Below are 21,867 nucleotides of genomic sequence, written 5' to 3'. Positions count from 1 at the left end.
ATGATTACGTAACAGAGAGAGAGAGGTGTACTAACTTCATTCCGGTCTAACTTGTATCTGAATAAAATATTAAAAAATTGGCATTGATTGATTTAGTTTTCCTTTGTTTTTCAGGAGGTAGAAATCTTCGTGGCCAAAAGTGCAAAGGCATCCGTCCCGCAGGGCGACTGTCCACCGGACTCGCAGAGCTGATTCAATTCACTAATATCAACACACAAACACTCATAGAAACATATAATATTAGAAGCTTATATCAACACAATTACTCCCTAATAATATATATATATATATATATATATATATATATATATATATATATATATAATGCATAAATCTTCAATAAAGTACTCGCCGTATTTGTTCTATTTGTACTTTAATTTGTTATAATCCGCTTAAAAAGATCAAATTGTATAGTGCAAAATGCAGCATGCGATATGCACCGCCCGCCCTCCCACTGCTAAACATGTAGGAAAAGCCAGCCACCAGGCAAGCAATATGCACCACCACCACGGAGCACCACACAAATCCCAAAACACCCTATTTTTTAGTTAGCTGAAATATTAAATGCACCAAACTAAGTGGTCCTTTTTTCAAGTTTTGACAAATAACAACGTTGCTAACTGCCGTACTCAGAGTCGCCAATCGTTACTTAAGATTGAGTTAAAACGAGACAGATTTATGTGAGAGTCATAGCTCTGTCTCGTTTTAAGTAAACATAAGTAACGATTAAGCGGCTCTGAGTACGGCTGTAAGTAATTTAACGACAGATTATAGATTGATTATTATTATTAACTTCATAATTTAGTAACTGCCTGAATTTAATATATTTTAAGTCAGCTGAAATATTTAATGCACCAAACTACGAAAAGATATAAATTTATCATATATATTACCCCCGAGTACTGAAATGCTTATCACTATTTATTATAAACTAGCTGATGCCCGCGACTTCGTCCGCGTGGATTTAAGTTTTCCAAAATCCCGTCGGAACTCGTTAATTTTCCGGGATAAAAAGTAGCCTATGTGCTAATCCAGGGCATAGTCTATCTCCATTCCAAATTTCAGCCAAATCCGTCCAGTAGTTTTTGCGTGAATGAGTAACAAACATACACACACACACACATAGAAACTTTCGCCTTTATGATATTCGTCGGGACTATCTGATGCTCGTGACTTTGTTCGCGTGGACTATATAAAATTCCAACGATTATTAACATCCCCCTTCGAGGTTGAATTTTGAAAAATCCTCTCTTAGCGGATGTCTACGTCATAATAGCTGTCTGCATGCCAAATTTCATCCTGATCCGTGCAGAGCTATGCGTTGATAGATTGGTCAGTCAGTCAGTCATCTTTTCCTTTTATATATTTAGATTAAAGTCCTACGCCGCGTTGAAATCCCGCATAGTGAAAGATTGCATTTCTTAGATGCGGATTTCGCCTCAATTAGTTCGAACCTTTATACTATTACTAGATGCCCGCGACTTCGTCCGCGTGGATTTACGTTTTTCAAATTCCCGCGGGAACTTCTTGATTTTCCGGGATAAAAAGTAGCCTATGTTTTAATCCAGGGTATAATCTATCTCCATTCCAAATTTCAGCCAAATCCGTCCAGTTATTTTTGCGTGATTGAGTAACAAACATCCACACTTTCACATTTATAATATTATATAGGATTAGGATTAGGATAGACAGTTCAGTGTTCGGCCAATAGTTAACAATTTACTAAAATTGCACCTTACGGGAGACGCAATAAGTAGTTGTTTTTGTATAGAAGTTAACCATGTTATAATAAAATATGAAATTTCTTATAATGTAAGGCGCTTTAATAATTGTATAATGTGTAACAATGAAATGACAACGGAATATGATCTCTAAGGCATCGTCCACACCTACGGTTTAAGGCTAGGGACAAACCTAGCGGAATCTACTGGCAAATCGCAGATAATTTTATACTCAAGTTTATTGGATGGGTTTTCCGAATTTCCCCTAGATTTTTTGCTAGCCTTAAAAAAACTAAATGACTATTACTGCTGTCTTTAACATAAAAAAAAATATTTTTTGAGCGATCGCTACAAAACGAGAATTTTCAAAAAAAAAAACTAAAAACAACTAGCTAAAAACCTTGGTTCTGTGTAGCATTCTTTTTTAGAAACATTACTTTTTTGAAATTCCCACGTTTTTTTTGCGATTACTCAAAAAATATTTTTTGCACTGTACAACTTTTTAGTTAAGTTAATAGACGATAGTTCAATATTGCTTGACGTTAAATTGATTTTTTTAAATTCTTACAACGGCTCTAGACGCAAGTCCTTTTAATCGTTAATATTTAAAAAAATAACGAATTAGTGTTGCTAGTTAAGGCATTGAAAAAACTACTATAATAAAATAATGTTGCCAGATCTAAAAAAGAATCGAAATTTTATTTAATATTTATGAGCGTTTATATGATGTAATATTACGTAATTTGTAGGGTTTTTTATTTTAAATATGTATGTTATTGTATTGGCATGTCTGTTAAATTCGTTTGTTTTAATTGTAAAATGTTATTTATAAAATAATATGACGTAAATTCCTTCGTCATTTTATACATAGTTGGGATTAAAGGTGATCGCCTACTAAGTGAACAAATGAATGACAATTTATTAATGAAAAGGATTGGCGGGTTTTGCGACGGTATGCGATGACCTTTAGGCTTTAATACTAAGATTGTATGACTTAAAAAAGTTCCAGACACTAAAGGGTTAATTTTATTACATAATATAGTCGCAATCAATCAAAATCGTCTTCAAGCGCTTAGTGTGTATCTGCCCTTATAATGATTGCGACTGTACTACGTACTAGACATCCAAAACGTGAAAAGGTTGTAAGAAAACTGTAGATATTTAATTCAACATAAAAAAAGGTGATAATAATTTGATTTTTTTAAATGACAACATTAAATTATTTATCATTAAAAGCTGGATCCGTTGATTTTATATTTTAATGGGATTTTAATATTGACTGATATTTTACATTTTTTTTTACAATAATAAATTAATTTTGATGAATTTTATCTAAACATGTTTTTAGTATACTATTACACCAATGACTGCAATAACTCTGTAAAGCTGGAAATACACTCATAATTCTACTACCGGACTAGACATTACTAATGCCCTGAAAAAAGAAAATTATTGAGTGTGATTTCGCCTTTTGTTTGGACAAATTTTTTTTAATGATATAAACAAGTTTGCTCCCAATAAATTGTGGTCATTGAAAAATCAAAATAAAAATGTTATTTGATTTACCTATACACACTACGTACGCTGAATTTATGGAATTTTAAGTATTTTTTTTTATTTTACACTAATAATAATTAAATGTCATTGTTTAAAATTGATAACGAATTTGAATAAATTATTGTTTAACTGTATTTTTTGTTTTATTCACTACATGATGCCCGCGACTTTGTCCGCATGGATTTAGGTTTTTAAAAATCCCGTGCGAACTCTTTGATTTTCTTTGATAAAAGTAACCTTTGTCTTTCCCGCGATACAAGTCTATCTCTGTACTGTCAAAATCGGTTAAATAGCAGACAGACACACTTTCGTATTTATAACTAGCAGTTGCCCGCGACTTCGTCCGCGTAAAATTTCTGGTTTGTCATGAGATCTGAAATTTTCCCGCTGCAAAAGGCCTCACCTACTCGCCTTAAGGCACGGAACCCAGTAAGTATACCTAAATGCCAATTTTCATATCTCTAACTTCAAAAACATAAGATTTTCATATAACATTTCACCCCCTTAGGGGGAGAATTTAGTTAGATCCTTTCTTATCTGATACACCTTAGAAAGGACCTACGTTTCCAATTTCAAGTAAAAATAACAATAGTTAAAACTTTTCTATAAGAACTTTTCCCCCTATTTTACCACTCGTAAGGGGGAATTTTTCCAAATTGACTTTTACAGATTTTTATTATTTAAAGCTAATAAACTAAATGTCGATTTTCATGTCTCTAACTTCAAAAACATAGGTCTTTCATACAACCCACGACCCCCCCTTTCCGACCGTTTCTTAGCTGACCACCTTCGTCCTAGAAAGAACCTACCTTCCAAATATCAAGTTTGTAGGCTTTATAGTTCCTGAGATTTCGTGATTAGTCAGTCAGTCAGTGAGTGAGTGGTATTTCGCTTTTATATATTTAGATTTATGGGAGCTGAGATACATGTGGATACATTTCTCAAATGATAGAACCAAAAATCTCAGTGGGCGCTATCATTTTGAGTCGCTCTATAGATCGCAGCCTTAGACTGCATCATTAGGTGAGATCGTAGTCACGGGCTAATTTATTACTACCCATATTATAAAAGCGAAAGTGTGTTTGTTTGTTTGTTGATTCATTGGTTTTTCCTTCAATCAGGCACACTCACATCGCATTTAAGTCTAATACTAAGTATGGCCAATGTCAGGTAGGTGCCTAGGTACGTGGCCTCAAGGGCGGATCCAAGGGGGGGGTCACGGGGGTCATGACCCCCCCCTGGGCTGCGTCCAGGACCTAGGTGGACCACTTATTAAAATTGTTAAACATAATGTTTTTTATATTTTTATATACCTAAATTTTATGTAAGTTCCTTCAATACTTAATCAATTTAATATAATATTTTGTATGATGCCAAAATCATTATGTTCTTGCGAACAAACGCATCCAAAATTTGAATTTTACCGCGCCACCGCTACCTTTCATCGAGATGTCACATTTCGTGTGACGTTCTTCAATTATTGAAGAACATCACACGGCACTTGCCCAGGGCCCACGATCGATTAGGGCCCAGTAGTCCCTGCCAGATCACCAAACTATAACAGACCAACCGATATTTTAATACCCAAAAACATATTTATTTCGATAAAATCAACGGTCAAAAAAGCCATCTCAAACAAAGGACCGTAGAGATTGTTAAATAGTCTTATATCCGATCTTTATTGCCTTTACGCAAATGATAGAATATTTCATTCTTTTTCACACTTTTAAAAAAATTCCCGACAGTAAAAACCTCTAAAAGTAAAAAAAAAATATGTATTATATACCTATAATGTATTGGTCGGATTGGTCCTTTACGTTTATTATTTATAGTAAAGTTTTTATTATCCAAGCGCTCGTTGCATCTGGGGACCCCTAAAGATAATAGAACTATTCTTTATACAACAGATGACTTTATAGTTTTTAGTACAAAATTTTTGGCATTTATCTATATCGTAATACAATATTTCTGACATTTATCTTTTCTTTTTTTGTAAATAATGTCATAAATTTTGCGCTCGCTTCGCTCGCACGTACGGTCCACTACGATTAAAAATCCCTTCCGAGATGCAAGCTATCACTGAGTAGTACCTACCTACCTACATTTGGCCATGAAAAAGTACCTAACAAGATGATAGACAGACAGAAAATTTCGCGCTCGCTTCGCTCGCGCTTTTGCTCTGTATTAGTTGTTGCCCGCCCGCAACCTTGTCCGCATTGATTTAGGTTTTCAAAAAACCGTAGGAACTCTTTGTTTTTTCGCATAAAAAGTGTATGCAGGTTTCCGGGATGAAAGCTTTCTCTGTGTAGTACCTGGTCAAAAAGATAGACCGTCAAATGGTAACAGATAAGTAGATAGACACGCTTTCGCATTTATAATATTAGTAGCTACCTTATGATTTTATCGTAAATATATGAAAAATTTCGCGCTCGCTTCGCTCGCGCTTTTACTTTATATTGGTTGATGCCCGCAACTTCGTCCACATAGATTTAGTTTTTTAAAATTTCCGTGAGAACCCTTTAATTTTCCGGGATAAAAAGCCGTTTCCGAGTGTAAACTATCTCTGAATAGTACCAAATTTTGATTTAGAAAAGGTAACAGATAGATAGAAACATTCGCATTTATAATACGTCTTGAACGTGACTTATCTGCTTTCTTTGCCTATTCCAAGAAAATAGTACCTACTCTGTCAAGATCATAGGGGCCCCGTTATTCTAATGTGCCCAGGGCCTCCAATAGGTTAAAGACGGCCCTGCGTGCGGGTGTGCGGGGCGTCCCCCCCCAACCCCCGCTCGTCATACCCCGATTACCAACTCGACCTGTCGCAAGAGGTCGAGATGTTGTGACTTGACCACGACTATGTGACCCCCCCCTGGCACCAAAGCTGGATCCGCCCTTGCGTGGCCTGTTATTTAGAGCGGTGAACAGTTACTTTAAAATCCTGTTTCTTTTTCCATACTAATATTATTAATGCGAAAGTGTGTCTGTTTGTCCGTCTGTCTGTCTGTCTGCCTGCTAGCTTTTCACGGCCCATCCACTTAATCGATTTTGATGAAATTTAGTACAGAAATAGCTTGCGTCTCAGGGAAGGACATAGGCTACTTTTGATCCCAGAAAATTAAAGAGTTCCCACAGGATTTTTAAAAACCTAAATCCATGCAAACGAAGTCGCGGGCATCATCTAGTCTGGAATAAACCTAGTGGAACTGGAACCCACGTGGAACCGGATAACTTTACATTGTAGCTAATTTCGATCTCAAAACTAAACTAGCTGGCTGGCTGCAGACTTGCATCTTGATTTTAACTTTTGCGAGTCCTTGTGACCTGCACCGAGCAGAAAAATAAGCGTGTCTCAAAAGCGTCACATCATCTTTCTAAAGTTACCCAGTTTCACGTAATATCGAAAGATCTTCAAGACATTTTACATTTTTAGCCTATGTGACTTCACTCATTAAAATAATATTGCTTGTCTGTAATGTTTACGTTATTCCTTTCCACTGAGGCTTTCATGGCTTTTAATTTTTCAGATCAAGCGTAGCGTTTTTAGAGAAACGCTTATAGGTACAGAATATGAGTAAAGTTATTTGGTGAATAAATAAAGATATTTTAGCATTAGATTTGTTTATAAAATATTTTATTTTTATTAACAATTCATCGAATAGATTTCTTGTTCTTGTGAAACGAAACGTTAGGAAAAAACTTGGAATATTGTCTATGGCTTGACAGCTAACTTCGTCGTCATTAAAATATTTTTATTTTTATTTACTGTGAAATATTAAATTATTTGTCAAAAATCCATATTAAATAAATTTTATTTTTTTATAATCATTTCACATAAGTGCATGTGAAAACATATTTTAATACAAAAATTAAAGAAGTCACAAAAATGTCGAATTTGTTCCCGCGTGTTTCCTTCCCGCGCACATCTAGCTAGGTGGAAGTTGGTCATGGTCGTCCGCCAAACGGAAAGCCGCCATGATGGCTTTCTGTAAAGTACGCTCAATATGTAAAGTTTCGTTTATGTTTTTCATTAATTGTGACTGAGTGCGTGCAAAAATTAACCATGGGAACGAACTAGAGTGTGCAAAGTGCAGTTTAAGGTCCTTTGGGACCTCCTGGAGGAGCTATAAAGTGTTTTATAAGTGCATTTGTGTGTCGACGCTAGCGTGTTTTGTTCTGTCAACAAAATGTCGAAGCTCTCGTTTAGGGCGAGGGCCCTGGATGCATCGAAACCAATGCCCATATATCTCGCCGAGGAGCTTCCGGATTTACCGGACTACTCGGCGATTAACCGTGCTGTACCTCAGATGCCCTCTGGTATGGAAAAAGAGGAGGAAAGTGTAAGTATTTTGCGCATTTAGGTATTAAGTCATCAAAACTACTTTGTGTCGGCCATTATGTTTCTGTTTCATATTTCTACCGCTAGGGGCGGTATAATTATTACGAATATAGGATTTTTGCGAATATATTTAATCCTACGTTACATACTCGTGTATTGTTCAGTATATTCGACGTTTTATGGTCTGAAAATCTTAAAAAACAATACCCCCCATTGTTTTTAGTGAGTGTTGAAAATGTGTCAAAATTTCGCGCGATATAATCGCACATGGTTTTTTTCCTTGTGCTTTATAGGCCCCATGGTTCACTCAAACGCTGTTTCCTCGAAGGATACGCGACGTACGGCGCTGTTTTTTCAGCATTCGCCGCCGGATTTCATATGGAATTTGGAAAAAAATAGCCGACTTTCGCCGGCTATTGGATCATATGTTATTTGTTTACAAACATACATTTGCCGGTACGCGGTGATTGACGAATTTGTACTATTTATTATTAATTAACGATAATAATGTTTACTCGAGACACTGATAAGCTAAGATGAGATAGATTTCTGTATGTATTGATTTATTAACTCTTTTTATTTTGGCGTTTTTTATATTATTTGAATATGCGAATTTTCTTTAGTTTTTTTTTATTGCAAAGAAGCTATTTATTGCTATCACTACCCCAGTTGCAATGAGACAATTAAGTGATTTCTTTAAAACTATTTCTGCTAATAAATTTCCTATTTAATAACTAACATGTTTTATTTTGAAATTACTTAAATTGTAGTTCAATATTGGGGCCAATTCTCTTGTACACAATTTCTAAACCTAAACTAAATTAACAGGTCTAAATTTAGTCTATCCTTTTCTGCAAGCAACATTGTGAAAGGGATAGCTATAGATTTAGACGTATCATTTTAGTTTAGTTTAGAGATTGTGTACAATGGAATTAGCCACATTATTTTCATTACTGAATAATAAACAAAAACAGCCATACCCTGAAATATAAAATTCTATAAGTAGTAGGATTGGAAGACTTCACACACCTTTGAGAACATTATGGAGAACTCTCAGGCATGCAGGTTTCCTCACGATGTTTTCCTTTACCGTTAAAGCAAGTGACATTTAATTACTTAAAACGCACATAACTCTTTTACTTACATAATATAGAAAAAATATTTAGGTACAAATATGTGTAACTGTATAGTTACTGTAGCATTTTCCATAAGTTATTTATAAAATGAGGGAAATAAATGAGGATATAATTAAGTACTAGCTTATATACTATTATTATTTATTAATATTAGTCACTAAAACCTACAAACCACATATTCAAACTTTGCATTCCATAAAATCAATCTGCAAACATAATAATAAGCCTCAATAGCTCACCAGTTAAAGGAGTGGACTGAAATCAGAAGGGTTGGCGGTTAAAACCCCACCCATTGCACTATAATTGTCATACCTACTCCTAGCACATGATTATAGAATAAAGAATATAGAATACACAATTAAGAATAAAGAAGGAAGAGAAACCTATAAACAGTTTTAAGCTTTGATAAGAAGGCTAAATCTAAAACGGTAGCTAGCAAATTCTTGTTCCTTAATTTTCTTATTATTATTATTACCAGGCGATTCAGAATTTATAAGTTCCCAAAGTACCTAGTCACATCTGTTAAATACTTTATACAGACTATGGCCAAAACCCTTCTCACTCTGAGAGGAGACCCGTGCTCTGTAGTGAGCCAGCGATGGGTTAATCATGATGATGAAATAAGTATAATGTTTGATTTATTCCAAACATTCTTTTTGCTTAAACAATAGTTATTTATTACAAGATGAGGCTCAAGATCCATGGGAACTATTTGATGTTCCAAGATAAAAAGTATTCTGTGACATAAGCTCTGTCCGTTTCAAATTTCAGTCAAATTGGTTCAGTCATTGTGGTATGACAGTGTTACAAACATCCATTTCTATCAGGTTTATAATATTAACTAGCTTATGGCCGTGACTTTCGAAACCCTATTTTACCCCCTTAGGGGTTGAATTTTCAAAAAGCCTTTCTTAACGGATGTCTACGTCATATAGCTATCGGCATACCAAATTTCAGTAGTTTGAGCTGTGTGTGCTTGTGCAACTTGTGTGTTGTTGTGAACTTTGTGACTCCCATTTCCTTATGTCACACTTAAATTGTCAGATTATTGAAATGCACACTTTTCTGCATCTAATTAACTTACCTTGCCAACTTATGCGCTCGAGAAAATTCCAAAATCCGCGTTTGGGTTCCCCTACCATCACTACCATCAGTTTTAAGTACATATAAGTTTGAGCATAGTGCGCTCTATCGATCTTAGAATTAGGCGTGCGGATTTTAGAAATTAAGACGGATAAGTCGTAACAACATAATGTAAGAGAAACATGTAAGTTTAGTCGAGTATTTAATTGCTGAAAACACCGGACATTTCCTTCCGGATTATCCTTTCCCCCAAAATAGGAGGACTATGTATTAACTATTAGGCTATAATATAACCGCTAAAACTAGGATAACTATAGTCCGCGACAGTTTGAGATGACAGGCGGGGGAACGCCCCGCATACCCGCACGTCACCTGCGCTCGACCGCTCCGGGTTAGTGCGGGGGCTGTGCGGGTGTGCGGGGCGTTGCCTCCCCGATTGGCATCTCGACCTGTCGCATACTATAGATATTAAAAATTTCTCCAATAAAGTCTACTCAGATTTACTCTGAATTCTTTCCGAGCTGGGAACTTGTGAGCGAGGATCGTGTTCAGAGTGCTTAGTACATTACATCAACGTCAGTAGAACGCGAGCATAGAGGAACAATAACGTCAAAGTAAAATGGACCTAAAAGTCATTGATTTACAGTCATAAATGTTCGTTTTGCAAGGTTTTCGCTTGAAGTGCCGGCTGTACATTTATGGATGAGTTAGAGCTTTAAAACAAGGTAGTTACGGTCCAATTTACTTTAACACTAAAGTGTTTTAATCTCGAATCCTATCAACGTTGGTGCGACGTGAAATCTCATACTCTGCACACAGATGATATTGCAGTGGTATCTCGGGTTACTGGGCTCCCAAGTCTCCAGCAACCACAAAGATATCGTGTAGGGTATATCATATTCATACCTACTCAGTACTCGCCTTCTTTAAAGGGCCCCATATACGGTACGATTCGTCGCTTCGATCAGCCTTAAGAAAATCGTGACTATCCATCGCTTCAAAAATGCCGTTCATACTCGAAACGATTGGTCGTTACGATGGATATTTACTTGTTCGAAACGGAACGATAAAAACACTCAAATAATTCAATATGTCTTCAATATCACTAATTTCGTCACAGTAAGCGAAACCGTGGCCGAGTGGTCAAAGCATGGGGCGCGAACCCAGAAGATGCAGGTTCGATTCCTGCCGGTTGCGCGATTTTTGATATACATATTTACAAGGTAATAACACTATCATACAAATTATAAAAAAATAAATATGTGCCTTATAAAATGGAAAATGAACTTCTTTTCCTTACTTATGAGGCAGTAACTTTGATTGGGCACAGAAGAAAGAAGTAAACCTAGAGAAGTGTGGGTTAAGAAATGGCTCTTAAGACGAGATCAGTATTCGCGTGACAAAAATGGAATCGTTGATCGCAAAGAGCCAGCCATACACTGTCGATTCATAGTAACGATATTCATGATTGCATGGGTTTTTGTCGCGATTGCCGATATCGTCTTCGATTAAATAAATAACTATCGATCTTGACATACACTATCGATTCGTCGTTTCGATCGGTTTGTGGTTTGAAACGACGGATCGTAAAGATCAGTCGTACCGTATATGGGGCGCTTTATACACTCTTTGGTGTTTACTCAGACGAACTAACTGCCTGCCTCACCATCATCATTAACCCCTCACCGCCTCAATATTGAGCATGGGTCTCCATTCAGAATCAGAATGGTTTGGCTATAATTTACCACACCTAGCCAAGTGCCCTTTTAAACAAAAGTATATTAGCCTTGTTAATTATGACTAACAAGCTTATGCTTGCGACTTCGTCCGCGTGGACTACAAATTTCAAACCCCGATTTCACCCCCCTAGGGGTGGAATTTTCAAAAATCCTTTCTTAGCAGATGCCTACGTCATAATAACTATTTGCCCAATCCGTCCAGTAGTTTGAGCTGTGCGTTGACTCGAGAAGAAGAAGATGAAGCTGTGCGTTAATAGATCAGTCAGTCAGTCAACTTTTCCTTTTATATATTTAGATGTTTTTGGTACAAATAAAAAAATATTATTAACCGACCGCCGCGCCGGCTCAATATGGCGCACGGGGTCTCCGCTCAGAATGAGAATGGTTTAGTCATAATTTACCACACTACCCATTGGATTGGCAGACTGCACCTTTGAGAACATTATGGAAACTTTCAGGCATATGGTTTGCATTGCGCCTCGCCTGTACTCTACCCTACAGGTGTGCGCTGTGCCTTACTATTTCATGGTGGCCAGTTTCTATATCTGATGAGATTGCAATTGGAATCTTAGGGCGCACTCTGACTTTGCTTAGACTTAAAACAGAGATAAAACGAGACAGAGCTATATCTTTCACATAAATCTGCCTCGTTTTAACTCAATCTTGAGTCTAAGCAAAGTCAAATTGCGCTCTGTAGATCTCAACCTTACTTTCATTGTTCGCAGCAGGTTGAGTTGGCAATCGAGGTATGAGACGCCCCGCACACGCGCACGTCACCCGCGCTCGCCCGCATCGGGTTAGCGAGGGGGCTGTGCGGGTATCCGGAGCGTTCATATACCCTTACTTTACACGGACACCCCTGTACAAGGGTCAACCCTTGTACAGGGGTGTACCTAATATCAATATTAAGCAATTTACAAAACAGCGCCGTCAAAAGGGAAAGGGTTCCGTACCTGTGCATACAGGAAGAGTCAAAATTACATTGTGTTCGAAACCCCCCTAACCCATAGAGCAACACGTCTAGGAGAAGACTTAGCGCTCTCGTCTGGTGTACGTGGCCTTAGGTTAATCTAAATATATAAAAGGAAAAGATGACTGACTGACTGACTGAATGACTGATCTATCAACGCACAGCTCAAACTACTGGACGAATCGGGCTGAAATTTAGCAGGCAGGTAGCTATTATGACGTAGGCATCCACTAAGAAAGGATTTTTGAAAATTCAACCCTTAAGGGGGCGAAATAGGGGTTTGAAATTTGTGTAGTTCACGCGGACGAAGTCTCGAGCATAAACTAGTTAAATATATATCTGGAACTTGCGTAGTAGGTACATTTATTGATCTCTTTGGTAGTACGTTGAGGCATCACGGTGGGGGGTGGGGTATTAGGCAGTGGTCCGACCGCCGACGATGAACGAGAAACGAGAGAAACTATAAATACACAAATTCTTGATGTTCGATGTCATTTCCATATATATTTTTTAGGACCCATTGGTCTGGTAGGTACATTCTACATTGCGTAAGGTTGTTGTCTATGTACAACTTCTCCCCATAGAAGAGAGGATCTACTTTTCCCCTAACCAAGTTGTCTGGGCCTGTCTATTTACGGATGTTCTTTAATGGTTTTTCGGGTGCTTTTAAAAATGTTTGTAAAATTTTCTTTGTATCTGAAAAGGAAGAGGGCGGGCGTTGAGACGTTTACAGTTTATATAACAAAATTCATAAAAATAAATAAAAATCTGTTTTCGAATGCCCAGATGAAGACCTTTCATATGATACCCCACTTGATATATAGTTATCTTACTTTGAATATTATTAGTTTATGACCACAATTTGTGTGATGTGACCACAAATTCACGGTTTTCAGATTTTCCCCTTATGTAAGACCTACCTACGTGCCAAACTTCATGATTCTACGTCTAGGGAAAGTACCCTACAGGTTTCTTGACAGACAGACAGACAAAAAAATGATCCTATAAGGGTTCCATTTTTCCTTTTGAGGTACGGAACCCTAAAAGCCGACCAAGTGCGAGTCAGGCTCGCGCACCGAGGGTTCCGTAGGACAGTCGTATTTTTTCGACATTTTGCACGATAAATCGAAAACTTTGATGCATAAAAATAAATAAAAATCTGTTTTCGAATACACAGGTGAAGCCATTTCATAAGATACCCCCACTTGATATAGTTATCTTACTTTGAAAATTGAAAACATTAATTATTAGTTTATGACCACAATTTGTGTGATGTGACCACAAATTCACGGTTTTCAGATTTTTCCCTTATGTAAGACCTACCTACCTGCCAAATATCATGATTCTACGTCAAGGGGAAGTACCCTGTAGGTTTCTTGACAGACAACAAAGTGATCCTAGAAAGGTTCCGTTTTTCCTTTTGAGGTACGGAACCCTAAAAACTGCCATACACTTTCCTCCCGGGCAAATCCTCCCGTTGGGAGTGGCCTTCAGTCCAGCTGTGGACTGTTAATAGGCTTTATATGGTGATGAGTAATGACATTCTCCAGGTTGCCCGCTTCCATCTTGGACTGCATCATCATTCATCACGTCTTATTACCACTACCTATTACCTTCTTCTCTACATAGTATAAAATAAAGTCGCTTCCCGCGTCTCTATGTATTATGTATGTATGTATGAATGCGTAGATCTTTTAAACTACGCAACGGATTTTAATGCGGTTTTCACCAATAGATAGAGTGATTCAAGAGGAAGGTTTATAGCTAAAGTTTAATTCACAAAAAATTAGAGATCCCTAGAGAAATTGAAATAATGTGAATTAGATCGGAAAAAAATCCTCTCATTTGAGAGTTTCCGAGGCATTCCGACACCACATTAGTATCTACGTTGCACCCATGCGAAGCCGGGGCGGGTCGCTAGTATCAAATAAAATAAATATTAGGTACTTAGGTTCCTTTAGTACGCAATAAATATTATATACTAGCTTATGCTCGCGACTTTGTCCGCGTGGACTACACAAATTTCAAACCCCTATTTACCCCTTAGGGGTTGAATTTTCAAAAATCCTTTCTTAGTGGATGCCTACGTCATAATAGAGCCCGATCCGTCCAGTAGTTTGAGGTGTGCGTTGATAGATCAGTCAGTCAGTCAGTCATCTTTTCCTTTTATATATTTAGATTACACTATAAAGTCAACCCTTTCTCGAATTATGTGACATTTTAAAAATGGAAATACATACATATATACAATATAATCGCCGAAACATGCACGCATACAACTGATTTTGAACTCTGAAGCATTATTGTAAAGTATATTTTCGCTTATAAAATTTCCTAAATGACCTTGTATATAGTTATCATAAAATTATTTAAACAAAGCATTAGGTAAGTACTTACTACGGAATTTCGTTCGGACCAATACTGCTTAGATGTTAAATAAACAGAGACTTTGAGCTGATGACCTAATAAGTACAATCTATATTTTTGTTAACTGACTTAAAGGTAAACTAGTAAGTATGTACTATAGTCGTAGACGGAGTAAAAAAACCGGCCAAGTGCGAGTCAGGCTTGCGCAATGAGGGTTCCGTACTACAGTCGTATTTTTTCGACATTTTGCACGATAATTTAAAAACTATGATGCATAAAAATAAATAAAAATCTGTTTTAGAATGTACAGGTGAAGACCTTTCATATGATACCCCACTTGATATAGTCACTCACTTCGAAAGTTGAAAATACTGATTATTAGTTCATGAACACAATTTAATTTTTTTGTGTGTGATCTAACCCTAAATTCACGGTTTTCAGATTTTTCCCCAAATTTCAGCTATAAGATCTACCTACCTGCCAAATTTCATGATTCTAGGTCAACGGGAAGTACCCTGTAGGTTTCTTGACAGACAGGCAGACAACAAAGTGATCCTATAAGGGTTCCGTTTTTCCTTTTGAGGTACGGAACCCTAAAAACTACCAAAAAAATATTATGTCAGTCCATTTGACGCAGGTAGCCCTAAAGTAGCCTTATTTTTTATGATTTCACGTCTCTAATATTCGACATAATTCGTCGATTCAGGATCAAACCGAGTTTAAAAAAAAAACTATTAGCCATGTTAAATGACTAATATTCCCCTGTCCTCTCCAACTAAGCGTCAAGCTTGTGCTAGGAGTAGGTACGGCAACGGACGGGGTATGTGAACCGTCGACCTTTCGGTTTTCAGTCCACTCCTTTACCCGTTGAGCTATTGAGGCTCTTTAAAGGCTCTCCCGCTTTAGTTCACTGTGCCGGTACTGCGGGCATATCAAACCGTCATTATCACTCCTCAAGTGGACGCTTCCCTTATGTAAAGTTGGGGTATTAATAGAATACCGATAAACGATACACACGGATTTGTACTTCGCGCCATTCATTAGTCTGTGGCACTCACTGGCACCACGCGACCACCGACCACGCCACTCGCCACGTGACCGCGTGTTGACTGCGTCGAGTGCTGACTCATTCACGTTTTACGGCTAGCGACAAATCTTGCGGAATTCAGCGTGCGGAAAAACTGGCGCGGAATTTTTCTGCTGCATCTTTCTGCCACACACACACACACACGCTATCATACACAGTGTTGTAATTTTATTATTGTAGGTATAATACATTTATTCTAAATCTATTCTGTTAAAATAGTTTTCATTATAATTTTAAGTAATCTCTTGTGAAAGCGAATAATGGCGTCACAATGCGTAAACGACACAATATCTTTCAATGTAATATTTTCGAGCAGAAATTACTCTATTTTTATAAAATTGGAAAAAAATTGTCGTTTACGGATTTGTGACGTCATTATTCACCTTCCGTACAGCGTGACGTTCGTGGTAAAAAATTAAAAATAAATAAAAATCATGATTTTTAGGGTTCCGTACCTCAAAAGGAAAAACGGAACCTGTAGCCTGTAGTAAAGCACTCTGTGGCACCACGCCACTGGCCACGTGACTGCGCCAGTGGTGACTCGTGACTCATTCACTTTTTATGGCGACAGTACAATGCTATTATCTTTACTGTTGGGGACTTTCTATCTTTATAATAGCCATAAAGAGGCGATTATTTAGTTAACTAGCGTGTGCCAGACTTTGATCGCGCGCATTTATATATTTTACCAGATGAAGCCCGCGACTTCGTCCGCGTGGATTTTGGTTTTTAAAAATCCCATGGAATCCGTAAGGACAGGGCCATGGAACAAGCAAAATGGCACCGATTCATTGGTCCTAAAATGTTTACTTTACTTAGCACCAATGCAACCTCAGTGACGTCTGGATTTCAAACGGGTCGTTCATTAGTATCTAAGAGGTGGCGCTGATTTATTTGGTTCCAAAACCGTGAAATATTTTGTTCGCTTGGGCATATCTTGATTTATATCGATGGTATCCACTAAGAAAGGATTTTTCAAAATTCCATCCCTAAATAGGGGATGAAAGTCCGTCATTTTTCAAGTTATTTGCATGAAAATTTGTATTTGGGGTTTTGGTCACAAATGAAGAAATACGTGTTCCAGAATTTTTGAAAATTCAACCCCCAAATCGATTTTCTAAATTCCACCCGAGAGCGAAGCCGGGGTGGCTCAGCTAGTATTAATATAAGACAGCTGCTATAAACTCTAGCGCCAGACGTACGCAGTGGGTGGCGTAATTTGTACAGATGATTGTACACATAGAGAGCTTATCTCTTTTCCTGTTCTAATAAAATCAGCTGGCTTGAACGGATGACGTCATGCGTACAGATTAGTTTCGATGTAGAGAGCTGAGAGATAACTTCACAACAATCTAAATGCGTACATTGTGCATCATCACGATCACGATCAACACATCGCTGGCTCACTACAGAGCACGGGTCTCCTCTCAGAGTGAGAAAAGTTTTGGCCGTAGTCTACCACGCTGCTGGCCAAGTGCGGATGCCAATCGGCACTTGACCCGCGTGGTAGGGTTGATCATGTTGACGAGAAATTGTGTACAACAGTTGGCCAATGGAGTTGGCCACATTACAAGCATCAGTATGATCAACTCATCGCCGGCTCACTACAGTGCGCGGGTCTCCTCTCCGAGTGAGAAGGGATTTTGCCATAGTCTACCACGCTGGCCAAGTGCGGATTGGCAGAATTCACACACTTTTGAGAACATTATGGAGAACTCTCAAGCACGCAGGTTTTCTCACGATGTTTTTCTTCACCGTTAAAGCGAGTGATATTTAATTACTTAAAACCACAGATATTTATAAAACGCACGTAACTCCGAAAAGTTAGAGGTGCGTGCCCGGGATCGAACCCCTTACCTCCGATTAAGAGGCGGATGTCCTAACCACTAGGCTATCACAGCAAAATTTAAAAAAAATCTACGCTGCATTTCCAACCCGGCTGGGATGTATAAATGCTTGCTAATTCTGCTACACAAAATCTCTAAACTAGTTTAGAGTTAGTAAATCAGTAGGCTGGTTGCGCTACCAACAAAATGTAATACAACTCTATGAAGAGTACCTTACCTGGTGTCTATTTGGTAGCGTAACCAGACAGCAGGTAAGGTGAGGGCACTAAAATAAATCAGGTATTTTTAAAATTCATTATAGACAAACGCTTGACCAAAATCACACCTGATGGAAAGTGATGATAATATGGCCTAAGGTGGGAGTGGATGCCTATTCACTTTTGTTTTAAAGATACCCGGGTTGTAATTGGTAGGAAACACATATCGTTAAGAGTATTCTAAACCTTAGCCATGCGTATTTATTAGGGTAAGTAAGGCCGTGATTTTTCAAGCGTGATTTTCCCGCAGAATTCTGTGACATATGTAAATTGTATGAATCGGCACGCATCGCGAAAACACAAATACAATTTCCATACAAAATTGTACGGGAAACATCGTGCGGGGAATTTTTTCAGGTTTGTTCAAAAGTGAGAAAACACTATTTATTTCGAGCGTTTCAACCCAAGCCCCAAACTATTTAAAAAACCGACCAAGTGCGAGTCAGGCTCGCGCAATGAGGGTTCCGTACTACAGTCGTATTTTTTCGACATTTTGCACGATAATTCAAAAACTATGATGCATAAAAATAAATAAAAATCTGTTTTAGAATGTACAGGTGAAGACCTTTCATATGATACCCCACTTGATATAGTCACTCACTTCGAAAGTTGAAAATACGAATTATTACGTCATGACCACAATTTAATTTTTTTTGTGTGATCTAACCCTAAATTCACGGTTTTCAGATTATTTCCCCAAATGTCAGCTATAAGATCTACCTACCTGCCAAATTTCATGATTCTAGGTCAACGGGAAGTACCCTGTAGGTTTCTTGACAGACAGACGGACAGACAGACAACTAAGTGATCCTATAAGGGTTCCGTTTTTCCTTTTGAGGTACGGAACCCTAAAAAGAAACGAAAGTGCCAACTGTCAAAAGCCGCAAAAAGCTTTTTAAAACGGCAAAAACCCGTGTTTACGAGTGGTTCAAACTTCAAACGTTATTAGGGTTCCGTACCTCAAAAGGAAAAACGGAACCCTTATTTATAGGATCACTTTGTTGTCTGTCTGTCTGTCAAGAAACCTACAGGGTACTTCCCGTTGACCTAGAATCATGAAATTTGGCAGGTAGGTAGATCTTATAGCTATATACATTTGGGGAAAAATCTGAAAACCGTGAATTTGTGGTCACATCACACAAAAAAAAATTGTGGTCATGACCTAATAATAATTAGTATTTTCAATTATCAAATTAAGATAACTATATCAAGTGGGGTATCATATGAAAGGGCTTCACCTGTGGATTCTATAACAGATTTTTATTTATTTTTATGAATCATAGTTTTTAATTTATCGTGCAAAATGTCGAAAAAATACGACTACTATGGAACCCTCGATGCGCGAGCCTGACTCGCACTTGGCCGGTTTTATGTATAGGCGGATGCGTCAACGGCCGGGAATCCCGGAGTGGATGGATATACGTAAGGGAAAATAAATAAAAATCTGTTTTAGAATGCACAGGTGAAGACCTTTCATATGATACCCCACTTGATGTAGTTATCTTACTTAGAAAAGTGAAAATACTAATTATTAGTTCACTAGCTGATGCCCGCGACTGCGTGGAATTAGGATTTTTAAAAATCCCGTGGGAACTCTTTTATTTTCCGGGATAAAAAGTAATAAATTTGTCGTTTACGCATTGTGACGTCATTTTTTCCCTTTCCGTACAGCAGCGTGACGTTAATAATTAATTATAGAAAAATTAAATAAGACTCACGATTTTTTTAAATTATTCATTTTAATTTTGAATTCTAGCCCCATAAACTGCCGCTATACAAAAAATCACGTCATTTTATTACTACATTCCAAGACCGTATTTTGCGAATTTCAAGATATAAATACGAATGCGAATACGAATGTTCATTACATCACTAGTGCGCACCAGGGCTTGCCGCGCGTCGCGTCGTCGTTATGCCAAAGTAAACAAAGCTTAGTTTGAATTGTTATCAAGAAAAACGCTGCGTCTCAGCTCTGTCAGTGTGCCTTGCGCCATTTGTATAAATTTTCCTCTCTGACCGCTCCGAAAACAACATCCTGTATTATGAATTACAATATATTCAAAAAACTTCCTACGTTATGCAATTTTATGTGAATTTAAATTAGTAGATAGGTATATTATCATAATCAACCCATCGCTGGCTCACTACAGAGTACGGGTCACCTCTCAGAGTGAGAAGGGTTTTGGCCATCTACCATGCAGGACAATTGCGGATTGGCAGACTTCACACACCTTTGAGAACTCTCAGCCTTTCGATGTTTTCCTTCACCACTAAAGCGACTGATATTTAATTACATAAAAAACCGGTCAAGTGCGAGTCAGGCTCGCGCACCGAGAGTTCCGTATTACAGTCGTATTTTTTCGACATTTTGCACGAGAAATGCATTATAGATGCATAAAAATTAATAAAAATCGGTTTTAGAATGTACAGGTGAAGCCCTTTCATTATTATGATACCCCACTTGGTATACCAATCTAACTTTGAAAATTGGAAATACTAATATTTGTTCATGAACACATTTTAATTTTTTTAGGGTTCCGTACCTCCAAAGGAAAAACGGAACCCTTATAGGATCACTTTGTTGTCTGTCTGTCTGTCTGTCTGTCCGTCTGTCTGTCAAGAAACCTACAGGGTACTTCCCGTTGACCTAGAATCATGAAATTTGGCAGGTAGGTGGGTCTTATAGCTGGCTTTAGGGGAAAAATCTGAAAACCGTGAATTTAGGGTTAGATCACACAAAAAATATTAAATTGTGGTCATGAACTAATAATTAGTATTTTCAATATTCGAAGTAAGATAACTATATCAAGTAGGGTATCATATGAAAGGACTTTACTTGTGCATTCTAAAACAAATTTTTATTTATTTTTATGCATCATAGTTTTTGAGTTATCATGCAAAATGTCGAAAAAATACGACTGAATTACGGAACCCTTGTTGCGCGAGCCTGACTCGCACTTTGCCGGTTTTTTTTTTCTCTGATGTAACCACAAATTCATAGTTTTCGGATTTTTTCCTTTACTTGTGCTAAAATACCTACCTACCTACCTACCAAATTTCATGATTCTACGTCAACGGGAAGTACCCTGTACGTTTTCTTAACAGACACAATGGACAGACAGATAACAAAGTGATTCTATAAGGGTTCCTTTTTTCCTTATAAGGTACGGAACCCTAAAACTTCAAACGTTATGCAATTTGATGTGAATTTAGTAGGTATGTCCGTCCGAACGTGTTGGAATGTCTCAATTAAAGACAATGAATGCCACGGATTCTTTTTGAGAATTCAACTTCATATTGTACCTAGAATTTATAATTAAGTAGGTACATGTGTAGAAATTCAAAATTACATGGGTTTAAATTAGAGATTTGTGTGGCTCATTTTAGTAGAATTTTCTATCCGAACTCGATGTTAGACTCTTCTTTCTTTTCTTTCTTCACTCTGGGCTGGTTTCTGCTGCTGGTGATTGCAAAAATTTGAAACCTCTATTTCACACCCTTAGGGGTTGAATTTTCAAAAATCCTTTCTTAGCGGACGCCTACGTCATAATAGCTATCTGCATGCCAAGTTTCAGCCCAATCCGTTCAGTAGTTTGAGCTGTGCGTTGATAGATCAGTCAGTCAGTCACCTTTTCCTTTTATATATTTAGACTAGCTGATGCCAGCGACTTCGTCCGCGTGGAATTAGGTTTTATAAAAATCCCGTGGGAACTCTTCGATTTTCCGGTATAAAAAGTAGCCTATGTCACTCTCCAGTCTCCAGG

The 21,867-nt window shown here is 37.6% G+C and overlaps 2 protein-coding genes and 1 long non-coding RNA gene across 7 annotated transcripts in view; 2 read left to right on the top strand and 1 right to left on the bottom strand.

Moving 5' to 3' along the window:
* The window catches only part of LOC117994832 (uncharacterized), a 40,842-nt gene extending 37,430 nt beyond the window's left edge, over positions 1–3,412 (top strand). The window contains exon 9 of the mRNA XM_034982802.2: positions 115–3,412. Within this exon, the coding sequence (XP_034838693.1) occupies positions 115–192 (78 nt within the window). The 3' untranslated portion in view covers positions 193–3,412. The remainder of the gene's footprint in view (positions 1–114) is intronic.
* Positions 1–21,867, bottom strand: part of LOC138404331 (uncharacterized) — a 265,328-nt gene that overhangs the window by 195,691 nt on the left and 47,770 nt on the right. The gene's annotated exons all lie outside the window — the stretch shown is intronic.
* E(Pc) (Enhancer of Polycomb) overlaps positions 7,016–21,867 on the top strand; it is a 79,079-nt gene continuing 64,227 nt past the window's right edge. For all 5 annotated transcript variants that reach the window (XM_069507855.1, XM_069507854.1, XM_034982638.2 and 2 more), the window contains exon 1: positions 7,016–7,618. In XM_069507855.1, coding sequence (XP_069363956.1) covers positions 7,466–7,618 — 153 coding nt within the window. In that variant the 5' untranslated portion in view covers positions 7,016–7,465. The remainder of the gene's footprint in view (positions 7,619–21,867) is intronic.

This window comes from Maniola hyperantus, chromosome 27 (genome assembly GCF_902806685.2).
Source record: "Maniola hyperantus chromosome 27, iAphHyp1.2, whole genome shotgun sequence".
Classification (NCBI taxonomy): domain Eukaryota; kingdom Metazoa; phylum Arthropoda; class Insecta; order Lepidoptera; family Nymphalidae; genus Maniola; species Maniola hyperantus.
This window is presented reverse-complemented; position numbering and strand designations above follow the sequence as displayed.